Raw genomic sequence first — 25,281 nt, 5'->3', positions numbered from 1 at the left:
CTGCTGGGCCCCTGGCGCTGTCAAGGCTCTCTCTACTCTCTGGGCCTCTAGCACTAATTCCCTTCCAGGTTTTGGTCCTTTTTGCCTAAGCCTGCTCTGACCTTAGTCCTCTATTCTCTGGGCCCCTAGCCCTGAACTACAGCTGTAGTCCTCTCTCAGCCTTCTGGGCCCCTAGTCTCAGGCTGGACTTCTCTCACTGGTTTTGGTCCTCCTAGCCTCAGCCTGGTCCAGCCCACAGCTCTCTAGGTCCCTGACCCCAGGCTTGGCTGTCTAACTCTGGCCTTAGCTCTTCCAGACTTCGCTTAATGCAGCACACCAGCCTCAGCCTCCTGAGTCTCTGAACCCAGGCCTGCTAAGCATCTTTCCATAGCTTAAGTCTTCGTATGTGTGCCTGTTGGGCACCCTTTATAGTCACTCCTGGTCTTCCAGTATTAATAAGAACATAAATACAAGCCCACTGGGTATCTAACAAAACTGTCCCTTCACTGGGTCTTAACTTTCCTGCAAGCTGCAAGTCCTCCTTCCACTTTACTTGCAGCTCTCAGGGACTTCTAGGATGCTGGTCAGTCCCCCTTCTGCAGCCATCCTGCTCAGGAGCTACCTGCAGGGCAAAACCTACTATCCATGTTCCTAGTATTGGGCTTATGTGCCTTGGATTAGAGCGCTGCCCTTTTGGGTCAGGTGACCCTAATTAAGCACAGGAGGTTTCCCTTTAGGCTTAAAGGTCAACCTGCTTGTTGGTCCTGCTCAGCGCATGTTTCCAATTTTCCTTATTGGCCCCTGGCTCCCTGTTTATGCTGCAGTTTTGTTGCTTCCTCTCCTGATAGCTTTCCTCTGAATCCACTTGAAAAAGCTTCATCTCTAGTATAGTTATCATTCCATCACTTATGCTAGTTCTATAATTAGTTACAGTATCTCTATTAAGCATCTTTTTCAAAGTATCTTGCCCAAAGTATCTGTTTCTCAAATAATCACTATATTTTCTTGCCTACATGTGCCCCAAAATAAGACATGGATCTTATTTTTGGAAGGCAGAATGTAGAGAAGTTTTTTTTCTCCCCAGAGTCATGGCCAACTATGTGACATTTATGTTTCTGGGAGGACTTACTCTGAGTGTCCAAGAAGTGTTGCATCCCAATTCCCAGATGACAGTATGGGTGAGACAGCAGATGCTTTCTGGTAGGACAGCAAGAAGGCTAGGCCCCAGATCCTTACAAGGACAGTATCAAAACTTACTCTTTTACTGTAAAAAGTTATTTATATAAGTTCCTGTAAATAATACAGTGGTGTTTTCACACCAGAAGTCTCAACAGGACTTCATGTGGCAGCTCACCTGCCTTGAACCAGCTCAATTTATGCTTCAGGCACAAGCTAGAGTGCTCAGCCAGTTAGCTACTACAGATTCCTTAGTGGCTGAAAGAGCTAGCGCTAGACTTAGCCCCTTCTGGTTTCTGGGCCAGAGAGTAGCAGGAGCCATTTTGGCAGCCACTAAAGTAGTGTCTGAATGCTTCTAGCCAAAAAAAATCAGCTTCCCCACTTAAGACATGCACCCCAATTTGGAGGTCTGATTTTGGAGGAGATGGGGGGGAGAAGGGTCCATGTGATATGTGAGTAAATGTTAGAGTCTGGAAAAAGCACGTTTTAAATTTGGAGGTGGAAAAAAATGCCTCTTTTCCATTCCCCATTTATAAAATGGATGATAGCTTCTCTCTATTGCAGAATGGTTCTATGAGTATGAATGCATTAATGATGGAAGGGTCCAGGTATCCTGGTAATGGTAACCAGATAAATATTATCGATTAAAAGAATTAACTGGTAGTGTTGTGGCTGTTGAATATCCACCTCACTATTTGGGCTAGTAAATGTGATATAGGAATGTTAATTAAAAGAAGACTGTAAATTAGAAAAACTACTTCTAAGCAACACTAAACCAAAAGTTCAAATCGAAGCCAAGTGATTTGCCCTGATCCTGAGAACCTGAAATAGGAATGCATTATTGACCTCTCTGGATTTCTCAGTTGCTTGTGTCCCAGCCTGAACACTTACTCCAACCTGCAGTACTGTGTGTGTTATGCTCCAATTGCATGCAAGATCACAAAGTGCAATGCCTGGTATACCTGACAAATGGTTACTGACAGTGCTGGAAATTGAGTCCCCTCTCTGTTCATAGTCCTGGAAAAATGATGCAAACTTCCTAATGATACTCTCATCAGTTTACTTCAACTCTGACCTGGAAGTATCACTTTTATGGTCCATTCAGTCCAATAAAGTTAATTGCTGCCAATTTTGGGGGTTTGGGTTTTTTGGATTTATTTTCTTTTCTGTGTTGGAACCTGCAATTTAGGGACTTATTCTTTGTGATGTGGTCCAGAGATCCATTACAGTGGGTAGTTAGCTTAGGACCAGAAGTTTACTTGTCAGATCCTAGCAGCAGTGGGGGAACAATTGTCTCTGAAATTCCCTCTAGCTTCCCCCTGCTGCTACTTCAGCCATTGACTTGGCCAGGTATACCTACTTGAAAGCTTTTCTGAGGGAAATTTGGAAAGAGGTTTTGGTCTGGCACCCTCTTGGACAGAAGTACATTAAGGCAATGGTCACTCTTGCCAACTCCTAGGCAATAAGTAACACCAGTGATCCTGATTAAGCCATGAAGACTAATAAATCCCAAAGCCTTCTAAATAAAAGCAGCATTCAGCTTGCTGGACAAGGAGTTGAGGACCTGATCTGCTAGCCTAAAACATTTACATGCTGGCTCTAAATGGCTAGACAAAGAGAAAAGTGAAACTTGAATGTCAGTGGTGAGAAACAGGAGAATAGAGGCAAGATTAAATTAGGGGTGCACCAACAGAGATTTTTTTGGGCCAGTATTGATGGCTGATTTTTAAGGAGCCATATCGGTCGATCCGATTCCGATATGCAGTATGGCAGCATGGAGACCAGTGTCGGGCTGGCAAGTCTGTTATGGTGGGGAGGGAAAGGGTATTGCGGGGGGCACATTGAGGTTCCATGATGAGGGAGGAAGTGGGGCAGGCCCAGGCACTGCACAGCTGCGATGGAGTGCAGACAGAGCTGCAAGCAACTTGTGTGGGGGGAGCAGCTCCTGCCACTGTGTGCACCCTGGGAGGGCATGGGGGTGTGTGCCCCCAGATCTGTGCGTGGGGCAAGGGTGGGACACAGCTGCAGGCTGGGGTGGTGCTGGGCTTTTCCCTCTAGGGGCTGAGCTGGGCTGTGCTCAGAGGGAGGGCAAGAGGGAGAGGGAGTGCTGCACCCACCCCAAAATTTGCCATAGCCACACTTCATGTGTGTGTGGGTGTCCCATCCCCCCTCAGAGCAATGCTGCCACCACATACCCCAAATGCAGCCCAGCCCAGCCCCCCGCTGGGAAGAGCCCAGTGCAGACCCTGGCCCCAGCCCACAGTGGCAGTCCATCCTGCCCTGTGTGCAGATATGGGAGCACGTCCCCCCCCACCCTCCTGGGGTGTGTGCAGTGGTGGCAGCCACACCCCTCCCACCATGGCCTCCAGATGAGCTGCTTGCAGCTCCATCCCCCCCATCTGCCCTGGCTGTGCAGCACCTGCTCCAGCCCCTGACCCACTCCCTCCCTCACCATGGGGGCCTTGATCTGCCCCCCATACTCTTTCCCTTCCCCCACACCAGACTTACTAGCCCGATGTTGCTCTCCAAGCCACCAGGCTGCACTCCTAGCCATGTGCATGTTGTGGCTGCATGCATACACAGGGCATTTGTTGGGCACATTAGGCAAAAGAAGCCAACTGCCAATACTGTCAAATTTCCTTATATTGGTGCCAATCCAATGTGGGTCTGATGTACTGGTGCACCTCCAAATTAAACCTAATGAATTCTTCACTCTAAATGGAGCTATATTACAGGCCAAAAGAACCACCAGATCATTTTCCATGGAGCTGCCAATTCCACTGTAAGGAGCTATCCATGGTAGGAAACTGCTTCATCAGTCCTGTGGTTGGAACTCATTTCTGTTACAAGGTGCATAAACTGTTTGAAGAGTTCCTACTTCTCTGAAAAGATCATGTTAATTTGGGAAACCTTCAGTCGTATGGGTTTCTGTGCCCTGTACTTGCCAATCAACAGCCCACTTGCATCTCGGGTATTTCACAACTCCCTAAAGAAATCACAATCCAAGACTGCTGAATTTGACCCATGAACTTCTTGTCTTGGAGACTTATTAGCAACTGGGTGCTGTCTATGAGTGACCTCATTCAGAGAAGAGATATCTTCCCTTCCTTCTTTGTATATGCCAGTCTGACAGCATTAAAACATTCATTGGCTACATTGCTTCTAACCAATTGCTGCTCACTGTCACCTATCCACTCTGCTTATTCACTTGCTATAAGCATGAATTGAAGTTTTATTGTCTGTTTTTGTTTTTTTTCCCCCTATAAATTTCTCCTCCATTGATTTACAAGTCTCAAAAGATATGGCACAAGAAATTTAATGAACAAAACTGTATTTTGTAACTTACATGTACAAAATTCAGATTTTGAAATCATGCAGATTATGTTGTTAAAAAAAATCCTAATTAAAAACGGAATACTTTACAAGCAGCATCTTGTGAAGACTGGTGCTTTGAACACTGCTGTTTAAAAGAACAGAGCATTTATACTTTTGACTATGTGACTCATTTAAAATAATGTGTGGAAAACATCCTTCTCTAGGAAAAGATGGCTGGTAAAATGCAAATTTACTGAAATAGTTCAAAGAAGAATATCTTAAACTATTATGTAAAGCATGTAAACTTCTATTAGTTCTCTGTGTCCCTTTACTCTGAGAGAATGTTGTTACAACTATACTGAGAGAGGAAAATATTTATTACAGTTTAGACTGCTCATATAGATCCAGTAAAGGGACACTCATTTGATCCTTTTTACTGGGGTTTGTCAGTCTTAGCGTGCTAGTGGGATTTCTAAATTTACTTAATGAAGTTACTAAAATAGGTTCAGCTGTGGTTGTTCCTTAGTTGTTGGGCACCAACAGTGCACTTTGTGCCGTATGTTTCACAAATGCAAAGATAATTGCTGCCCTACTGACTTCACAGGCTAGAAATGCATAAGGACTACAAGACTTGCTGGGAAATCTGGAGTTTGTCTTAATTATAAACTTGCTTGTTTGAGCACATGCAGAAATGGGTTGAACTAGTGTTTTAGCTTGAATAACTAGAGTATGAATTGCATTCTGTGATTAGGGGGATGGAGGTGGGGGGATAAAAAAAAAAAAAAAAAAAGACCTTTGGATGGGAATGGCAGAAATGAAGCATGAAAATGAAACAGTAAGACTGTCATCTCTTGTCAAATGAGGAGGGTTGAATGGGATCATGCTGGGAGGCAAGGTGAGAAATGTCCTCTGTTCTTGCCTGCATATATGAATTTAATGGCTGTGAAGGAGGAACTGGACAGGTTCTGAGATGAGAAGAACAGATTCTGTATTTGTGCTTTGCAGAATGTCATACAGAACAAGAGTGTGGGGGAGCATTGGTAAAAGTAACTTGCATCTTCTGTAGGTAATTGTCTATGAACATAGACAGGCACTACATTTGTGGTGAGAAATAATGCCCTTTCAGCACCACGAAAAGCAAGCATACACATGGAATGATTTCCAGTGCCACAGGTCCAGTTATGTCTAGCACCACAGGGAATAGCTAGCTTCTCCAGCATCCCAAGAGACTTTGCTCCTCTATACCCCCAAGGAGTTAGCCTGTGTTTCTGAGCTCTCCTTCCACAGGCAGGTGGACCCAGGCTCACAAGTTATCATGTGGTTTCACTGTTCAGCCCTGTTTTGGGGACAAAACTAAACCCTTCCTGGATAAACACAGCAGGAACCTAGCAGCCCATCCTGACATTTCTGGCATTGCTGGCAAACCAGGAGGAAGGGCATTGAACACTGAATTGTCTTTGGGTCCTTTCAGAGGTCCTGGCTCTTGACTTTTACAAGTAATAGATGTCATGACCAGGTTGAAGTGGGGGGGGGGGGGAGGGATTCTTCAACACCTCTCCTGAAAGAAAAGGTAATGTTAGAGCCCTGAAGTGTGATAGTGTAGCAACTGGAGCAGGCAGGAGCAGCTCTGAAGTTTCCCTGCCCAGGGCCAGTGGGGAAAGCAGCCACCTCAGGTTGGGGAGAGGAGGGTGGGGATGTGCTCAGGCACAGAGGGAAAGGGGGATTCTCTTCCACTTTGGGGACTTCTTTAAAGTTCCCAGAGGTTCCAGCAGCACAGTTCAGTCCAAAGGGGGGAGGGGTGGGCTTCCCTTGTCTGCCCCAGGGGGATCCAGAATCATGGGACCCCCCCTTCCCCCTCTTGCTGCTGCTGCTCCCAGCTAAGTCCATCTCTCAGTCCAGCTGGAATGGGCAAGAGCAGAACCCCCTTCCTCTCCCCATACAGACCCACAGAGCAGGGAAAACAGGAACAACTGGAGGAAAGGGCATGCCTCTGAGCAGGAGGGGAAGGCAGGGATGCTCACCTGCTTTGGGAACTTAAAGTCCCTAAGGCTTCTGCCTGTAGTGATGGTTTGGGGTAGAGGAGGAAGCTTGGACCAGGAATGCAGCCATCCCTGCACCTGGGGTGGCCACTCCTGCACTCTTCTCTGCCAAATTCTGGATCTGCCCCTGCCCCCAGCATCCCATTCACCCAAACTAGAGGACATGTGGTAAGTGGGCAAAGATGGGGTTTTCCTTCTAGATCTACAAAACTTCAAGTCTCCTGTTTATGGGGTCCACATCCTTCTCTAACGTGGTTTTAGGTGGCCCTTCCACTGAGCTCCCTCCTCAGGGATCAAGTTTACATTATCTTCTAGTCCTTTTTTTCTGACCTTTTCCAAGGTTATTCCTGAGCCAAGACTGTCTCCCTCCTCATCTTCCTTACCTGACATGAGTCAGGAGCCAAACAACCCAGGGTCAGCAAGGGAGAGACTCCTTCCAACAGTGTTCTCCAGGCCTGCTTTTCTTGGCTTATTGCAGGAGTTTTGCCACTGGTCCTGACCCATTGCCACTGGATTGGTTAGATGTTAGTGGACTGATACAGCTCAGCCTTTTGCCCCCTGCTGGCATGTTTCACCTAAGCCTTGGAATGGGACATCCCTGCAAAGATGCATTATACCAGCTGTACATCTTCAACGGCTACAAACTGCTCCTGGTCAAAAGTCCTGTCCTAAGCCAAAATCTACCAAACCAGGGACCTAATCTTGACTGGGACAACTTCAGTCATTCATAGCCAGAGCCTTATTCTGGGCCTAGAAACCATAAATCTGCACGTAACTGCAGTTCATCTAGAGGCAGTCATCCAGTTGGTGGCATTCATCTCCATGGGGCACAGCAAATCCAGGTTAGGCCACTTTCAGATTTGGTCCATAACCAGCAAGCCTGGGCAAGTTTCAGGCTTTTAGCTAGGTTTACTGTTGAACATAAACTAGACCCATCAAATGAATGCTTAAGGGGACACTCGTTGTTTTCCATAGTAGAACAGCTCTTACAGCCCTCTTTGCACTCCCTTTTCCTCTGGGAAGGTTTCTTAATTCTCCTAAGCAGACTTCACCTTAATCAGTGGACAGTGTGCATCCAGGCAGAGCTGATCTGCTTCATTTGGTAATGTTCATTTCTAGCCTAAAATGGAGCACTTCTAGAGGCTGATCTTATTGGCAGCAGCCTTATTCTGGGTATCTCTGGGCTACTCTGCAACCTAGAATCTCCATGCCTTAGAGAATGCCCTTCCAAAATGTCTTCTAAATGGTGCAGTGTAGGGCAGCATATAATGACACCTTTATAGTCCCTAAGCACCCCTGGAATGACCTAAGGACAGGGGTTTTCAACCTTTTTGGATCAGTATACTCCTGGCAGCCAGACACGGAGAGGGGAGGCACGTGGCCAAATGTGGAGCAGCGGCAGCCACTGCGTGCAAGCTTCCTGCCCTCCACCCCCTGCATCCGGCTGGGCAGGTGGTGCCTGCATGGCAGCACAGGATGGTGTATGGTGGCGTTCTGTTCCCACCTACCCACGCATATCTCCCAGGGCTTTCTCAAGTACCCCTGGCTGATAACCCCTTGCCTAAGATATGGTCCAGTTGAATTAGTTCAGGTGTGCTGGTGGAAAAAGGTGCCTGGGGAAGCTATGGCAATACAATGCGTCTTCCTGAAAAGTGGGCGTTAAAGCAATTGGAGGTCCTAGGGCCATTGGTAGAAACACCAGCTGTTGTTCCCTTGCAGTACTCTTCTTGTGACTTATTTGGGAGGAGGTTGAAGTTCTGGTCTTGCAGAGTCAGGACAAGTAAAAAAATATTAAATACAACACAGCTTCCATTTGCATGGAGGCCTGCATACAAAATCATTTAAGTGGCTCAGAGCTGCTAACTGCAAGCTAGCAAATATATCAGAGGCTTGTGCATTCGTCTGGCTGGCAGCTGCATATACAATTAAGCAATGAAAATATAGGATAAAAATGGTACGTTTTACTGGGAAGAATAATTGTGGGTTAACTAGGAGGCTGAGAACAGCATTTACTGCTAACAATAGGCCTGTATAAGAACTTTTTTTTCCTTTTCTCTAATTTCTATAACTTCTTTGGAAGTTGGGAGGAACCAAGGGCAGGAAATTTTGAGGTGTGATATTTAATTATCAGGAGGTCAGTATGGAAAAACAAGGAGCACCTATCATTTGGTGAGTAAAGGAGTACAAGAAGACATTTTATTGCTCCCATGAAGATATGAGGTTTCCACTGTGCAAGCTTAGTGCTGTACCAGACTTTTACCAGTCTCACTTTCATTTTTCTTTTCTATTATCGTTTACTTCTTTTTTGCAGATAACAAGTTTAGAATCCTTTGTTGTAAGACTTCAGCCTTGGAGCTGACACCTGTATCATAAGATTTGCAACAGTTTAAATTTTTTTCCTGGAAATTCTCCATCTTGGATGGATCTTTGCCATGTCTTTCAATAGCCACAAGATAAATTTGCAGGAGACACTAACCTGGCCTGAGGGAGCAGACACTTGGAGGACAGGAGGAGCATTCAAAATGACTTTGATAAAAGCTCTGAAGTAAATCAGATTGTTTAATAAAGATAAGTACAGAATGCTATGCTTGGGAAGGAACAATCAAGTGTACCAATACAAAATGGAGAATGACTGACTAGCAAGGCTCCTATACCATGAAGATCCTGAGGGTTATATTGAATCACAAGCTAAATGAGTTAATGTAATATTGCTGCAAAAAAAGCTAATAGCATTCAGCGATATATTAACAAGAAGGTAGTATGGAAGTCACAAAGTGACCTCTCCACTTTCCTCAACACTGGGGAAACCTCATCTGAAATACCGTGTCTTGTTTTGGGCACTGCATTTCAAGAATTATTGGAAAGATCCCTGAGGAAAACAACAAAAATGGTTAGAGGTCTAGAAAACATAATGGTTAAGGATAGATTGAAGGAATTAGTAACACCTTGTGGAAACATCTGAAGTACTCGATGCCTTTTTCACCTCTAGTCTTCACAGGCAAGGTCAGCTCCCAGGCTACTGCACCTAGCAGGAAAGCTTGGGGAGGGAGTTGAGCAGCCAACAGTGATGAAAGAACAGGTTAGGGACTATTCAGAAAAGCTGAACTTGTACATGTCCATGGGGCCAGAAATGAAGCATCTGAGGGTGCTGAGGGCAGGGCCATCCCTGCGGGGGTTGAATCGGGGCAACTGCCCTGAGTCCTGCACTTTGGGGGGCCTGCAGAGCTGGGCAGAGAGGCCATGGCTGCCATGTTTGTAGTTTAGCCCACCCTCCTGCCTAACAGGTTGGACGTCTCTTTGCCCATTATGGACGGAAGTTCTGGCCGCCAACCCTCCCACTGCATCCGGTGTGCAGGGGCTTTCACTCCCCGGTGTAACAGTGCTGTGGGACAGGGAAGGGGGCCCTGTGCAGGCTACTTTGCCCCAGACCCCACAGCCTGCTGGGATCATCTCTGGTTGAGGGAGTTGGCTGATGTGATTGCAGAGCTGCTGGCCATTATCTTTAAAAACTTCTGGTGATCAGGAGCAGTCCTTGATGATTGGAAAAGGGTAAATATAGTGCCCCTCTTTAAGAAATGGAAAAGGTAGATCCAGGGAACTACAAACTAGTCAGCCTCACCTCACTCCCTAAGAAAAACATGGAGCAGGTCCTCAAGGAATCCATTTCTAAGCACTTGGAGGAGAAGTACTGATCAGGAACAGTTGGCATGGATTCATCAAAGGCAAGTTATGCCTTACCAACCTGATTCTATGGATGTGGAAAGAGCAGTAGAGGGGATATACTTTGACTTTATCAAAGCTTTTGTTACGGCCTCCCACAACATTCTTGCAAGCAAGCAAAGGAAGTATGGGCTGGATGAATGGTCTGTAAGGTGGATAGAAAACTGGCTAGCTTGTCAGGCTCAGAAGGTAGTAGTCAATGGCTTGATTACTAGTTGGCAGCTGGTATCAAATGGAGCACTCCAGGGGTCAATCCTGGGGGTGGTTTTGTTCAGTGTCATCATCAACGACCTGGAAGATGGGATGGAGCACACCCTTCTCAAGTTCACGGATGACACCAAGCTGTGTGGAGTAGAAGAGATGCTGGAGGGTAGGGCTAGGATTCAGAGAGATCTAGACAAATTGGAGGATTAGACCAAAAGAAATCTCCTGAGGTTCAATATGGAGAAATTCAAAGTGCTGCACTTAGGATGGAACAGTCCCATGCACCGGTACAGGCTGGGGACTGACTGGCTAAGCAGCAGCTCTGCAGAAAAGGACCTGGGGGTTGCAGTGGACAAATAAGCTGGATATGAGCCAACAATGTGACCTGGTTGCCAAGAAGCATACTGCATTAGTAGGATTGTTGTCAATAGATTGAGGGAAGTGATTATTCTCCTGTATTTGGCACTGGTGAGGCCATGTCTGGAGTGCTGTGTCCAGTTTTTGCACCCCCCCCCCCCCAATAGAAAGAATGGGGACAAATTGTAGAGAGTCCAGCAGAGGGGAATGAAAATGGTTAGGGGGCTGGGGCATGTGGGCTTATTTAGTCTACAGAAAAGAAGACTGAGGGGTGATTTAGTAGCAGCCTTCAACTACCTGAGGGGTAATTCCAAAGAGGATGGAGCAAGACTGTTCTTAGTGGTGGCATATGATGGAACAAGGAGCAATGGTCTCAAGTTGCAGCAAGGGAAGTTTAGGTTAGATATTGGGAAGAATTTTCTCACTAGGAGGGTGGTGAAGCACTAGAATGGGTTACCCAGAGAGTAACCAATCCTTGGGTTACTGTGGAGTCTCCATCCTTGGAGGCTTTTAAGACCTGGCTAGGCAAAGCCTTGGCTTGGATGATCTAGTTAGGGATGGTACTGCTTTGAACAAGGGGTTGGACTAGATGACCTCCTAGGGTCCCTTCCAACCCTAATTTTCTATGATTCTATGAACTGGGTTATTATTTTAGAGGAGAGATGATAGAGGGAAACGAGGAATCTGATAAGTCTTCCAATACAAAAGAGATTGGTGAACAACTGTTCTTCCTGTTCACAACGGATAGGACAAGGGTGTACGTTTCAACAGGGGAGTTTTAGGTTGGATATTAAGAGTTTCTAATTCTTAGGGGGGTTAAGTACTGGCATAAATTACATCGAGTGAGCTTAGGTTTGATAACCGCTTGAGAGTCTCTTTAGTCTGTTGTGCTATGATTTCTTAAGCAAGTTTCCCGAAATATTTTGTAATCTTCCAGACTGAAACAGCTGATAATGTTTTTGGCTTCTAACATCTGAATCTTAGCTTCGGGTTCTCATCATTTAGACCACTAATGGCCCCGAGTAGGTAAAGAGGGAAATTTCCATATTAGTTTGTAGACGGCATCTGCCAGTCAGAGTAATTGTTACTATGGTAATGGCTGCTCCTGAACTGTGCATATTAAAATGAAAAGAACAGCTAAATTCTACAAGTGAAATTATGGCCTTGCTGAAGCCAATGTAAGTTGTCATTTGTTTCTGTGGGAACAGTACAGGGTCTTCATAAAGTCCTTGTGCACTTTTAAGCTTTAATAACTTAGGTTGTGCACAAGGACTTTATGAAGACCCTGTATTTCACTCTAAGTGAAGCTGAAGATAGAGGAAGTGAAGTTGGGTCTGGAATAGCAAGAAAAAGGAAAATGGTGAATGGTCCTTAAAACCCTATCTGCAGATATCTTAGGTGGCCAGAGCTTCAGCAGGGCCATAGAGATGTTGACATAATACATTAGAGGCTGTAGCAGGATCCAAGATGTTGGTTGGTTTGGTTTTTTTTGCCAGACTTTATTTGAAGACTCTACAAGCCCCAGTCACTCACTATACGCAGGGGAAAGAGCAGTTTTGAAACACTATTTTGGTTACTAGCGAAGGAAAGGAGACTTTTGAATACATAAAATACTGATCCTGAAGTAAGTCTTTGTACAATATGCATAATGCACACAAATGTTGTGTGTCACTTTTCTAATGTGTCTTTTCCTGCATATTCTCTTCTGTTTGAGGCCCTTTCTGTTTTAACCTTGCAACTTCTGAGGAGCTATTCTGTATTCATACTTCTTAGGCAAACACACACATAAATATTTTGTAGAATACAGCTGGCTCTGTATTTCTTCACTCTTTGTATGTGTTCATTTTATCTCCATAGGAGCCATATTATGTTCGTTGCATTAAGCCCAATGACAAGAAGTCCCCACAGCTGTTCGATGAAGAACGCTGCAGACACCAGGTGGAGTACCTTGGACTTCTGGAGAATGTGAGAGTCCGCCGGGCAGGATTTGCTTATCGCCAAACATATGAGAAGTTTCTTCACAGGTGAGAAGGGAATCGGAATATGCTTTGTTTTGGGTCTTTACAGGGTATTTGAGATATTTGATGAGACACTCCCTCTAAATTTCTGCTTTCATCATGAGGAAAAAGCCAGAGTTTTTTAGGCTTAGCAATTCTCGCTCTCGAATGGCAAAGAGATTGTTTCTCTTTGGGACATTCACTAGGGACTAGAATAAAATGTTGGGTATTGTCTTTCTCATTCTCTTCTGATGGCAGATTTCATAGCCTAACGCTTTTTTCATTCTTATTTGAAAATGGCCCTCTATTTCTGTTGGCCAGAACTGTTTGTAGATTGTCATTGTTCTTGCATCATGAGTGAGTTACCACAGAGTTACTTCTTCCTTTAAGTGTGTACCAAGAATTCCAGCATCCTGGTAGTGGAAGAGTGTTTTGGCTTTGTTTTGAATTCCTTCACTGGAGCAGGTGAAATGCTGGCCCTCAGGCTAGGAATAATGAAAAACACAGTATTAAAGTAAGTGTGGCTGGCACGTGTTATAAACAGAGATGTCCTTGAAAGAAGAGTGCTGTTCATAATGACAGTACAGATTTGGATGCTTGTAGTAACTGAAGAGGAACAACAAGACAAGCAAATGTGATTTACAGTGCTTTGTTTCTATTAGTGTACTGTACTTCTCTGCATCATGTTGAGTGTAGGACTTGGTTCTGCCATCAGTAACACTTGTGTATAATCGGCGGTTCACTAAAATCTGTTTTCATGCTTGTGCAAGTAGCAACTTTTTAATGGACATGTGCCAAGATCATCTAGTGTGTCTAGAAGCAGAAACGTACTAGTAGCTAGTAAACCAGATTCACATATGGTATTTGGTATAACTCTGACCTTATGTGCTCTTGCCACTGTAGGACCCTGAATATGGAATAGATCCAAGGAGAGGTCTCAGATATTGTATCTGCGTTCCGCACCACTTCCTAACATTAGATTAACCTGGATTTATCTCTTTCTAAAATAAAGAAGCTTGCTTCTGTTTAGCCCACGGTAACTTTGCTTTCAGATGGTAACTGCACCCTTTTCACACAGATAAATGCCACCACTGGATACTGGAATGTTGCAGTTTTGGTTTTAATGCCTAGACTTTGGGGAAAAGTGGTGCTATCAAGTCTCAGTTTTCATGAACATGATATAATATCTTTTATTACTGAAGTTCTCAGATATGTGGCTATTTAAAAAGAAAAATTAGCGTGGAATGAAAATGACACTGGGAGTGTCCAAAACTGGGTTGTGTTGAGAGAAGTCTTGGTTTTGTGTTCGTATTCAATATTGGTCAGTAAAATACACATCTTGATTACAGGAGATTTCCATTGCAGACTGTAGCTTACAAAAGCGGCCTTAATTAGTTTCCTTCTAGAGTTAAAAATGGAGGAGACAAAAATAAAGGCAGCATAAAGTGGCTGGTTAATGTATGGATGACCTTGAAAGCTGTCAAGATCTTAAGGCCAAGGGGGAGGAGAAGAACTGTGCTGTCAGGCAGCAGATTTATTCCAAGTTCTGCTTCATTATAATTAGCAGCAAGGTTTGGATTTTTGACTTGCTAGGCCATCAGGGTCATGCTCTTTGCCTCAGGGACCTTGCACAGCACATGCTGCTGGAAAGATGGAAAGCCTACAGCAGTGTTATGACAATATCAATATCACCAGTTGTAGTAATTGCCTGAGAGGGTGAGTGTTAACATTAACTTATGCTAAAAAAAGAGATCCTGAATTGCAGGTATCAATTTTGTTATTGTTGTTGATGCCCATTTTTTTAGGGCATTTAAATTTTTCTTCCTCTTTCATAAACAATCCTCCACGCTCTGTAGGTTTGTTAGAGCTCTGACATTTTATTTCCCTTGTCTGGTCCCATCAGCCGTGCAGGTCTGTTCTAATAAAAGGTGGATTTGCACTATCGCCCTGATGGTCTCTGCCTCCTAATGTAAATGTCTTGCAGTGAAGGATTTTTCCAAAGTATCTCCCAGCAATTTTAATTATTGCAGGAATATTTTCCCACTGGGAATAGTGAGAAGTGAGCTGAAACTAACTAAAAGGGTTTTTGGTGTCTCTTTAAATGTAAAATATTTATGTACTGTATATAGATTCATTTGAAATAAGCGCTATCCGCCCACTTAAATATAAATACAAAAACTGTCCCTAAGACGCAGGGATTTTTTTTTCATATGTCACTTTCTGTACTTCATTCTAATAATAACCACATCCTGCCTTCCATTACCCCCTACCACCAATATATTGTTGCTTGTTTAGAAACCATGGGCATGTATGCACACGTCTGCTCTAATGCACCAGAGATCTGGTGCACTGGAGTAGACTCGATTAATTGAATCTGTTCCACACACGAGCTGATGCACCCAGGACTGCGTCACATCCATTTGTATAAATGGCAAAATGCACATCAGTGCTGAGAAAATGGCTGCAGTGCGCTTTTGAACTAAAACACCTTTCTGTTTTAGTTTGTAAGCAAGCCACCACCATTTTCTCAGTGCTGAGATGCATTTTGCCATTTATACAAATGCATGTACCACAGCTCTGGGCCCCATGTGTTTTCACTGGGTTTTTTTTTTGCTGTCAACAGCTTATTCAAAGATGTTAATATGATGATTGGAAGAGCCAGAATCTTGGAAGAATGACAACATTGTCTGTTTCATACAGTTTTATTTTGGCGTCTTTAGTAACCTTTTTTAAAAAAAACCCAAAGAAACGAACAAACTGTATTTTAGGCTCCAGGTGTAACCCCAACTGTATTGCTTTGTCCACTGGTGATTATTTTCAGAATTAGCTATCCAGCTGAAAGAAAAAAAAAAAGTCCCATGGCTCAAAAATTGGAACTCAAGTTTGCTACCATTTACTGTGTTGAATAATGAAATGCACCAGGGGTGGTACAGAAGTGTTCATGAAGACATTGGGTTATATAGGATTTTAACAAGCCCAAGTTTTTTACTGTACATCAAGTTCTTATCTTAATTTCAATTGACTTCTCCCAAGAAAGTTTAAATTAAGATTTTTTTTTTCTTGGTAAATATTTATAAATTGGCGAAAGTTGAGAAGTGGAGCTGCTCATCATGTCAACGTCAAAGTTGGTCTCTGCCATACTGCATCTTTCTCTGTTGTGTGAAATGAGCCCCAATGAGCAGTTCCTCTGTAGGCAATTTGTACAACATCCTTTACACTCAGGTACATATTCTTTTTCACCCTTTTGGAACACCATCCCTCTGTGACTGTCTTTTTTAGCAGTACATGAACAAAATATTTTTTATTTAAATTCTAATTTGAAAATGTAGATGTTTAAGGATAGGCTTGGAAGCAGAACTGGGAACTCGGTGGTAAAATGATTTTATGTTCAATCTTAGGTACAAGATGATCTCAGAATTTACTTGGCCAAACCATGACCTCTCTTCTGACAAAGAAGCTGTGAAGAAACTAATAGAGTGCTGTGGGTTTCAGCATGATGTAGCCTATGGAAAAACCAAGATTTTTATCCGCACACCTCGAACTCTATTCACCCTGGAGGAACTGCATGCCAAGATGCTTGTGAGGATTGTTCTCTTCCTACAAAAGGTAAAAACAGTTGCAGGTAAAAGTTTGGGAAGTTCTTGTAATGGAAAAGTTGTCCTATCAAATCAGTGTTCTACGGGGGAGAAGGCAAAATGGTGCTTGCTTGGAAATATGGTGGAAATGTTTGGAATTTGCTTTTAAAAAAAAAAAATGCTCCTGCCTTCAGGTCAGGAAATTCTGAGAGAGGTTTTTGAATATTGAAGTGCAAGTTCTATGGACTAATGCACAAGAATAAATTTAGAATAAATTTAACATCTAAAAAGCAGAGATGAATAGAAGATGACGAGGTTTTGTATTGTGCAGAGTTCTAGGAAAAAAGAGGAGGTGAATTCTTATGTAGAAATAAAGAAATATAGGGACTTGGCATCAGAGATGGGGAGTTGGAGTCTGGAGAAGGGAGCACAGGACTTGGATGTTGTTTTGGGTTGTGGTATTGCTGTTGATATGGGATGAGTATCTGTCTTTGTTTATATCTGGGGGATTGGATATATATTTAGATGTTGAATCTGGTTGTTTTAATGGGTTGGACTCCTTATAGTTTTATAGTTTCATAGTAGCTAGGGTCAGGGGGGACCTGAACAGATCATCTAGCTTGACCCCCTGCCACAGGCAGGAATGAATGCTGGGTTCACAAGACCCCCAGACAGGTGATCTTCTAACCTCTTTTTGAATTTACCCAAGGTAAGGGTGAGGACCACTTCCCTAGGAAGTTGGTTCCAGATTCTGGGCACCCTAACTGTAAAATATTGCCTGCTGATCTCTAACCTAAACCTATTCTCCATCAGCTTATTACCATTGTTCCTCATCACCCCAGGTGGTGCTGGGGAGACTAGGGCTCTACCTATTTGCTGGTGATCTCCCCTGATGAGTTTGTAGGCAGCCACCAGCCTCCTTTTGCCAAGGCTGAACAAGTTCAGGTCCCTCAGTCTCTCCTCACAGGGCCTGTGCCGCTGCCCTCTCACCAAATAGGTGGCCCTTCTCTGAACCCTCTCCAGGTTGGCCACTTCCTTTTTAAAGTGTGGTGCCCAGTAGTGGACACAGTACTCCAATTGTGACCTGACCAGTGTCACATAGAGGGGGAGTATCACCTCTCTGGACCGGCTTGTGATGCATCTTTGGACGTATGACAAGGTATGGCTGGCCTTGCTGGACACGGTCAGGCATTGGCGGCTCATGTTCATCTTGGAGTCAGTAATGACTCCAAGATCGCTTTCCGCCTCTGTGCTTTCAAGAGGGAAACTCCCCAGCCTGTATGTATGCTGTGGATTACTTCTCCCAGGGTGCAGCACCCTGCATTTGTCTACGTTGAACCCCACCCTATTTTCATCTGCCCACTTTTGTAGTCGGTCTAAATCTAGTTGCAGCCTCTCTCTGTCTTCAAGTGTGCCCACCTCGCCTCACATCTTAGTGTCATCAGCAAACTTGGACAATGTGCTTTCGTCCCCCTCATCCAAGTTGCTGATGAAGATGTTAAACAATGAGGACCCGAGGACTGAGCCCTGGCGTACCCCACTGCTCACATCTCACCAGGTTGAGTATGACCGGTCCACCACTACTCTGTGTGCATCCCATCAGCCAGTTTTTTTTACCCATCCAACTGTGTAGGTATGAATGCCACAGTCACTTAATTTATTACTGAGAATGGGCTGAGAGACAGTGTCAAAGGCCTTCTTAAAGTCTAGAAAGACTACGTCCATGGCAACACCGTCATCCAAGGATTTAGTTACTGGTCATAAAAGGCAATCAGGTTGGGCAGGCAGGACCTGCTTTTGATGAACCCATGCTGGTTGCCCCTGAGTATGATCTCCCCTGCTGGCCCCCCACAGATGTGCTCCTTGATGATTTTCTCCGAGATCTTCCCGAGGACTGAGATGAGGCTTATGGGCCTATAGTTACTTGGGTCCTCCTTCCTCCCTTTCTTAAAAATGGGGACCACATTGGCTAGTTTCCAATCCCCCGGCACCTGGCCAGATGACCATGAAGGCTCATACAGCTGGGCCAAAGGCTCCGCGATGACCCCTGCCAGCTCCCTCAACACCCTTGGGTGGAGGGTATCTGGACCTGCAGATCTAAAAATGTCCAGCCCTTCCAGAAGATCTCTAACTACCTCTGCGCTGACCCAAGGCCTGTCAGAGCTATCCCTGAGATTGTCCCTACCTCTGGCAGGAGGGATGTAATGAATACATTTTAAAAGTTTCAGTTTAGCAAGAAATCTCAGCTCAGTGTTCACACAACATAATCACTCTTTTGCCAGCTCCACCTCACAAAGGTGACAAGTCTGCATGAACATTTCTGTGTTGTAGTTGGCTAAGGTCACAGTCTCCTGAATCATTTTCAGGAGTTCTTGGGTCCACTTCAGTAGATACTGGGTTGTGTTGTACCAAAGAGAGTGCAAGTCAGGGAATTACTCCAAAACTAGCAGGCAGAATCTAGGTTCTAACCACAGTCCTGATTTCCTGCATTCTGAATGAGCCTATGCTGGTACTTGCATCACTTCAGCCAGCTTGAGCACCTTGCTGCCTTATGGGAGCCAACATATGTGGGGCTCTGTACAACACTGTAAAAAGTTTGATACTCTGACAGATTGTTCTCAAACAAAGTTTGTCACTGGAGAGTAGTGAGCATCAGCCCTCTACCAGGTATCTTGATAAACCCTGCTCTACTATAGGACTTTCCAGTCATTTATTACAGTGGTGATTTCCCCCTCCCCACCTCACGTAAGGCCTCTATGTAACAGTCAGACCATTATGGGACAAATTTCCTTCCTACCTGTAAGTTTTTCATATCAACCTCAAACTCCTATGAGCCTGAGAAATCAAAGCAGAGTTTAACTCCTCTTCCCCGAATTACACCATTTAGTTCCTAACTGGCCTTTATTGTGAGAATCTGGTTCCATCATAGCAATTAATGGTATAAAAGTGGAGCAGCCTCTGGCTTCCACAACTGTATAGATATGGAAATATACCTTCAGCCAGTCAGAAAACATTATTGAATAAACATAAAAAACAGTATCTTGAAAGAAATGGCTCTTAAGTTGCATATTCCTATGTCAGTTTTCGAGTTTCGGAAGCAGCCTTTGACCCTCCCTAAATATGCAATAAGGGAAGCAGTTGTTAAATGTTGGGTGTGGGAAATAGAGGAATAAAACCTGTTGGAAAGTTTTAGTCTCTATAGTAGCTGCTCAAGATTTGTAAATGCAGGTAAATCGTATCGTAATTATTAATAGACCAAGAATGGAAACTTGCACCTGATTAAACTCTTAAAAGGCTTGCAAAATAGTCAGATCTTTGGGGTTTGTAATGTTTAATGTCCTTGTTCATTACCAGCTTATTGCCTGGTGGTGAGAGCCAGTATGGTCTGATCACACAGAAATGGGAATGTGGCAGTGCTTTAATCTCCAGTAAAATAGATGCAAATGGAATTTGTACGTATCAACTTATGCATCCGGGTTCTGTTTTATGTGCTTCAAGTTTTCCAAGTACAATTAGTCTTTTCCCCTTAAGAACTTCAATCGTCTACTCTAAAAGGAGGCAGGCCCAGTCTTTACCCAGAAATTTCTTGGCATAGGACCTTGCTTTCAAAGGCTGTCCTTACCTCTGCTCCTGGACTGCACTTCAGCTATTTACCAGTCTTTCACTGGGTCCTTGTCCTGGAAATAACACAAAGCTCCCTTCCTTGGAGGTAACTCTTCCCATTGTCTTTCTCCATTGATGATTTACAAGGGTTCCAGATAATCCTACTCCCAGCAGTCTGTGAGGATCAGTAATTAATTGGTGACAGCTGGACCACACTATTTCTAATTTTCTGAGGGCTAACCACTCCCTACAGGTACTTCTCTAAGGACTTAACTTTTTGTTTGTTCAGTGGCAGTTTGCTGTGTTTCATTATTAGTTCAAGGCTACTGTACTCAATTACCCTTACCTTCATGAGATGTGAGCTAGGTGGGTTTCCCTGTAGAAAAAAGTTATGGGAAGCATACATTGCTGACAGGTCACCTCTAAATTACCATTTCTGATTGAATAGCCAAGGGAATTGAGAAGTAAGTTTGATTTAGATTATAGGCATAGACAAGTGATTAAAAAAATCCTGTCTCATTGCTATGCCAGACTAAACCCTGCTCTGCAAATGGAACACTATGGTCACTTATTGCAGCTAAACCTGTTAAACAGCAGGGGACAACTCTTTGATGGTAGTTTATCAATCTGTCTGAGGATTTCCATTAGCTTTCTTTATCACTGTACAGATCAAAATTGCAATCTCTCTTGTCTAGACTGTCTTCCATCAGCCTGAAGGAAGGCAGAACTAAGCTGTCATTTGCCTGTGAAAGACAGTAGAAATCATTAAAAATAAATTAAAGGGTCCAGTTTCTATCTATATGACAATTTGGTGGATCGGCATAGTAGTGTTGTCAGGTATCTGGTTTGTCATTTTATAAACTAGCTGACTTGGAGTTTTTTTCTTCTCCTTCTTACTTTTGGTTTTCCCTTCCTCTTGTTTCAAGCTAGCTGTAAAAATAACACATGCTAAACTCACAAAGCATACCCAAAATCATGTGCATGAACCCCTTGAACGTAGGTGGGGTTGAAAGAGAGTGGACTAGCCTTTCCATGGCTACACAGAAGAGGCAGGTGGCATACAGGTGAGAACTGAATATAGGACTTGGAGTAGAGATGCCCTGACTTCTAATCCTGCATCTTCTGCCAGTTTGTTGTGGTGATAAGCAGGTTACTTCCTCTATCCATTTGCCCATCTACAAACTGGGGCTGAAACACATATGAATCTACCTTTTGGAGGGGGTTGTTGTGTGTGGTACTTTGAGGATAAAAAGATATTGTCGCTGTTGTGTCTAAAAATCATAAGCATGTACACTGCATGGCACATAAGCAATTCATTAATTTTGCTTTAATAACATCTAATAAACTCTAATCCCTGGAAAACATGTATTCTTCTGGCTTTATGAAACAACCTTTCCCCTGAGTGAAATTAAAATTGCATAAAGCATTACCCTTATGGAGGCCTGTTTAATGGATACAACTATATTCATGGTATTTGTGAATTAAGATGTGAAACTGTTTAAAAAAAACAAACCCTTAATGTAGCAGGCTCTGTACTTCTGGAACATGATTCTGAAATAGGACTGGGAGCAGTGCCTTTGTTTTGTTTACTCCTTACCTACAGGAGAAATTCCTCATGTGTAATCTTAATTTGCCTGATAAATTGCAATCACTTATCTGAGATTTGGATGGAGAGGAAGGGGACAAGCTGCTCTTAATTACCAGAGTGCTCTGCAAGCCCTGAAGTTACCCGTGAAAATCCTAAAGAAATCAATGTAGGTTTGTGAGATCCAAAATTCCATTTCTGTAACTCGAACCCTATCTTACTTCACTGCTCCTCCTGCTTCTGTTTGTTATCTTGCATTCTTCAAATTGCCTTCAGAGGAGATGAGATTTTTGTCTGCAAAGTACAAATGAGGAGCTGTTTAGAGTCCTGCCTCTTACAGCCAAAGGCAAGAAATGGTAATGAACCAATAATGCTTGCTGTAAGCTCATCAGCGAAAGAAAAGATGCTCGTTTGATGTTCATAAGGTATGTAATTAAATACCTGGTACAGTGTTAAATCTGTCTAGAGTTTCCTTGACTTTTTTTTTTAAATAAAATTCTTTTTCATTTTATATTTTCCCTGTATTTTAGTCTCCAACCTCATTCTTTTCTGTTTACAGTTCAGCTTTTCTCCTTTTAATATGCCAGTTCATCTGCTTACCAGCAGATGGGGCACTTGCAGGTTTGAGGTAATGAAGAAGGAATAATCAACATAAAAACGTGAGACTTCCAAGATCCACTGAAGCCTTGAAAGTGCTGAAAAACAATAGGCAGTTCTGCTTCCGTGTCACCATTTCTATATTTCTTTGCTGTCTTTTCATTGCTAGGGCCACTTTCCTAATGGTTTGATTCTTTCTGAGGATTTCTTACCTGAAATCCTAATCCTCTCTTACTGACAAATTACAGGGAAAATAAGAGGATGGGCACATCATATATTTACTGAGGCAATAGGTTTAGGGGAGGAAAGAGGGGCAGGGGTGAATTTACCAGGCATCAGCTGTTCCATGTTAGCTCTTACTCTGCTGTGGATGAAAGCTAAACTACAATAGTTTAGCTCTCAGTGAAATAGGGTTAAACCACTAGTGACTTAATTTTTCATCTACTGTGAGGTATCCAAGCAGTAGCTCTCCCCCTTTTTACTTGCGGTAAATGGCTCAAGTACACATGCCCTCAGCAACAAATTCTAGTTAAAAACAAACTTTAATTGCATTTTCAGGAGGGCAAGACAACTAAGGCGGAGTGGAGGGAAAGAGGTGAGCTAACCAGAATTTTTCTTTAAATAAGTATTTTTTGCAATATTAGATTCTTTCAATAGTTTGAATTCTGTAAGTGGGAATGTTTCATTTTTGTAAAGAAATTATTCAGCTACCTTTTAAAAAAAAATAAGCAAAATTCAGAAGTTTTACATTCATCATGATTATAGTTACTTTGGAAAAAAATAAAGCTGAAATTGAGTAAAATGGGTCACACTACAGTTTAGGAGATTTAAATGTAAATGCTTATGAACATGTAATAGAACTTTGTCATTTTTGCCTTTTAATGTTACTGCAGACTCATCTATTAACACTGTTTTCCAGATGGAGGGAGACTTAAATGTAAAAGAAATACCAGATAACAAACAGCAGTTTGGTTGCCTTTTCTCCCTCCTCCCTCTTAAATATCCATTTTAGTCTCTAATCATTAAATGGTTTGTAGTTTCATAAAATATATAGGCTCTGAAATAGGGCAGTTATTACTGTAAAAACCCCTTGGGTACATAACTTATCAGAGTTAAAAATAGAAGTTTGTGTTTTGCATTGAAAAAATGGTAAGACTTGGCTAGTTGTTAATTCAATTAAAATTTGATTATTAAGACTATATGACCTCCAGAAAGAATAGGCTAGGTCTGAGGTTGGTGGACACTAGGATCCAGCCTCCCTTGCTGCTTCACCTGGCTGCAGCATTTTGCAAGGAGAGCTCCCGGCTGCTGAAGTCTTGGGTCCCTGACTGGTATCGCACGGACACAGCACCCACTGCTGAATGCCGATGAAGCCACAACTCTGTAGGCCAAATTTAAAGACTGCATGGGCCAGATCTGGCCTATAAGTTGCCAATCCCCTGATCTAATGTCTTCTACCCTTAAGAAATCTCTTCACCCCCCTCATCTCTAGACTCTGTAGTTCTGCCATAAGAAAATTAGGGAAAGTCAGGAATGAATGGGGTGGTAAGTTCTGGAAACTCACTGTTTCTACAAGGATTTTGCAGTAGATCTAAAAACATTTTTCTTGCAATGAAGACCTATCCTTTGACTCAACTTGAATGGTCATTGTGCAAATGCTAGTTGGGAAGATCAGCACAGTTCAGAAGTACAACTGAAGGTTATATACTGGATCTGTGGCCTCTGTCACCATGATCTACCTTTCTGGAAACAAATGAGCTGCTATCATAAAACAAGGACTGTCACAAAGACTCTGGGTATTTTCCCTTCAGCAACGCACCCCAAATTGGTTAGCTGGTGGAATAGCTCTTTCTTCAAGACAGAGGCCTGTTCAGTGGGCATGTACAGTGTGCCAAGATCATGCATCATGTCAATATAATATAGTCCACTATTTCCAAATAATTTTATCAGAGCAGCACAGCTGTGCATAGCAGTCACTTCAGGAAATCATTCCTGTTTAATGCAGGGGAAACGAGAGTTGTTCTTGCATTATAACCCAGCAAATACACATCTGTCAGTACTCTAAAAATTTTTGTCAGGCAGCCTTACAAAAATGGTGAGGAAAATGTACCAGCCCAGACACAAAATACATTCTCTTCTGATGTGATAGGAAAGAATTGCATACCATGCTACTCCACCATAAAAAATAATAAAAAGTAAAACAAAAAAAAATTGTCAACTGAGAAAGTAGAATTTAGCTAGGTTGGAATAATTTTAATGTAGTAATTTTTTCTAACTCTCTAAATCTCTGCCTGTCTTTGCATTTACTTCTCTGCTTCCTGCCCTCTCCTCAACTGACATCTTGTCTCCTGCTTTGCAACCTGCACCTTTGTGCTGTCTATCGGGTCGATTTGTCTTTATTGTTATTTCCCTTCCTAAATGCAGCCTGAAATCTCTCCTCTTTCCCTACTCGCAAATCAAGCTGGGAGGCTGGGATTTATACTCTTGGAAACAGCTATTGGTTAGTTGCCCTGGTGATACCTCATTACCAAGGCAGGAAATTCATTGAATCAATATGACAGCCAGCTCTGAAATGATGTGATCTGAAGTCCAAGGACCTACAGTTAACCTTTGCTAAAAGAAGCATCACTACCTTCGTGCATGCTGTGGAAAGAGCGCTTTATTTCACGCTTCTTCCGAACACAATGAAATGCACCTTTCAAATCTGCTTTGCCTGTGCATATTCTAACAGCTTGCTCTAGCAGTGTTGGGTGTTTTTTTTTGTTTTGTTTTTTTCACTCGAGGCATTTTGGTTCCCAGACACTCCTCTCAAGAGATCTGTCACTCACAACCCTGCAGCTGTTGTCACCATAGCAACATTCCCTGGCCTCCCTGGAGAAGAGTAGGAAAGAGAAGCATGGCTGACTTGTCATAATTTTAATGTTTCACCTTCCCTTTCTTCTCAATCCCCATGAGCTCTTGAAGCAAAGCGTGCTAGGAAACATTAACTACAAAAGGAAGCTTTCACTCTGACAAAGAAGGCATTTTCATGTGAGATTACAGATCGGCGGTGGTAATCTGATGAGGGCTTCTGCTCAGTGACCCAAATAAAAGGTGATGTAACGGGTTTACCATCCACTCTCAAGACGCTTCCC

General features: G+C 43.2%; 1 protein-coding gene across 2 annotated transcripts in view; it reads left to right on the top strand.

Annotated features, from left to right (window-relative positions):
- Positions 1 to 25,281, top strand: part of MYO1D (myosin ID) — a 268,077-nt gene that overhangs the window by 101,111 nt on the left and 141,685 nt on the right. For both annotated transcript variants that reach the window (XM_090044297.1, XM_090044298.1), the window contains exons 15-16: positions 12,648 to 12,814; positions 16,186 to 16,393. In XM_090044297.1, the coding sequence (XP_089900423.1) occupies positions 12,648 to 12,814; positions 16,186 to 16,393 (375 nt within the window). The remainder of the gene's footprint in view (positions 1 to 12,647; positions 12,815 to 16,185; positions 16,394 to 25,281) is intronic.

Source organism: Crocodylus siamensis, chromosome 4 (genome assembly GCF_052110815.1).
Source record: "Crocodylus siamensis isolate JL-2025a chromosome 4, ASM5211081v1, whole genome shotgun sequence".
Taxonomy (NCBI): Eukaryota; Metazoa; Chordata; order Crocodylia; family Crocodylidae; genus Crocodylus; species Crocodylus siamensis.
Note: the sequence above shows the minus strand (reverse complement) of the source record. Positions and strands in the feature narration are given on the sequence as shown.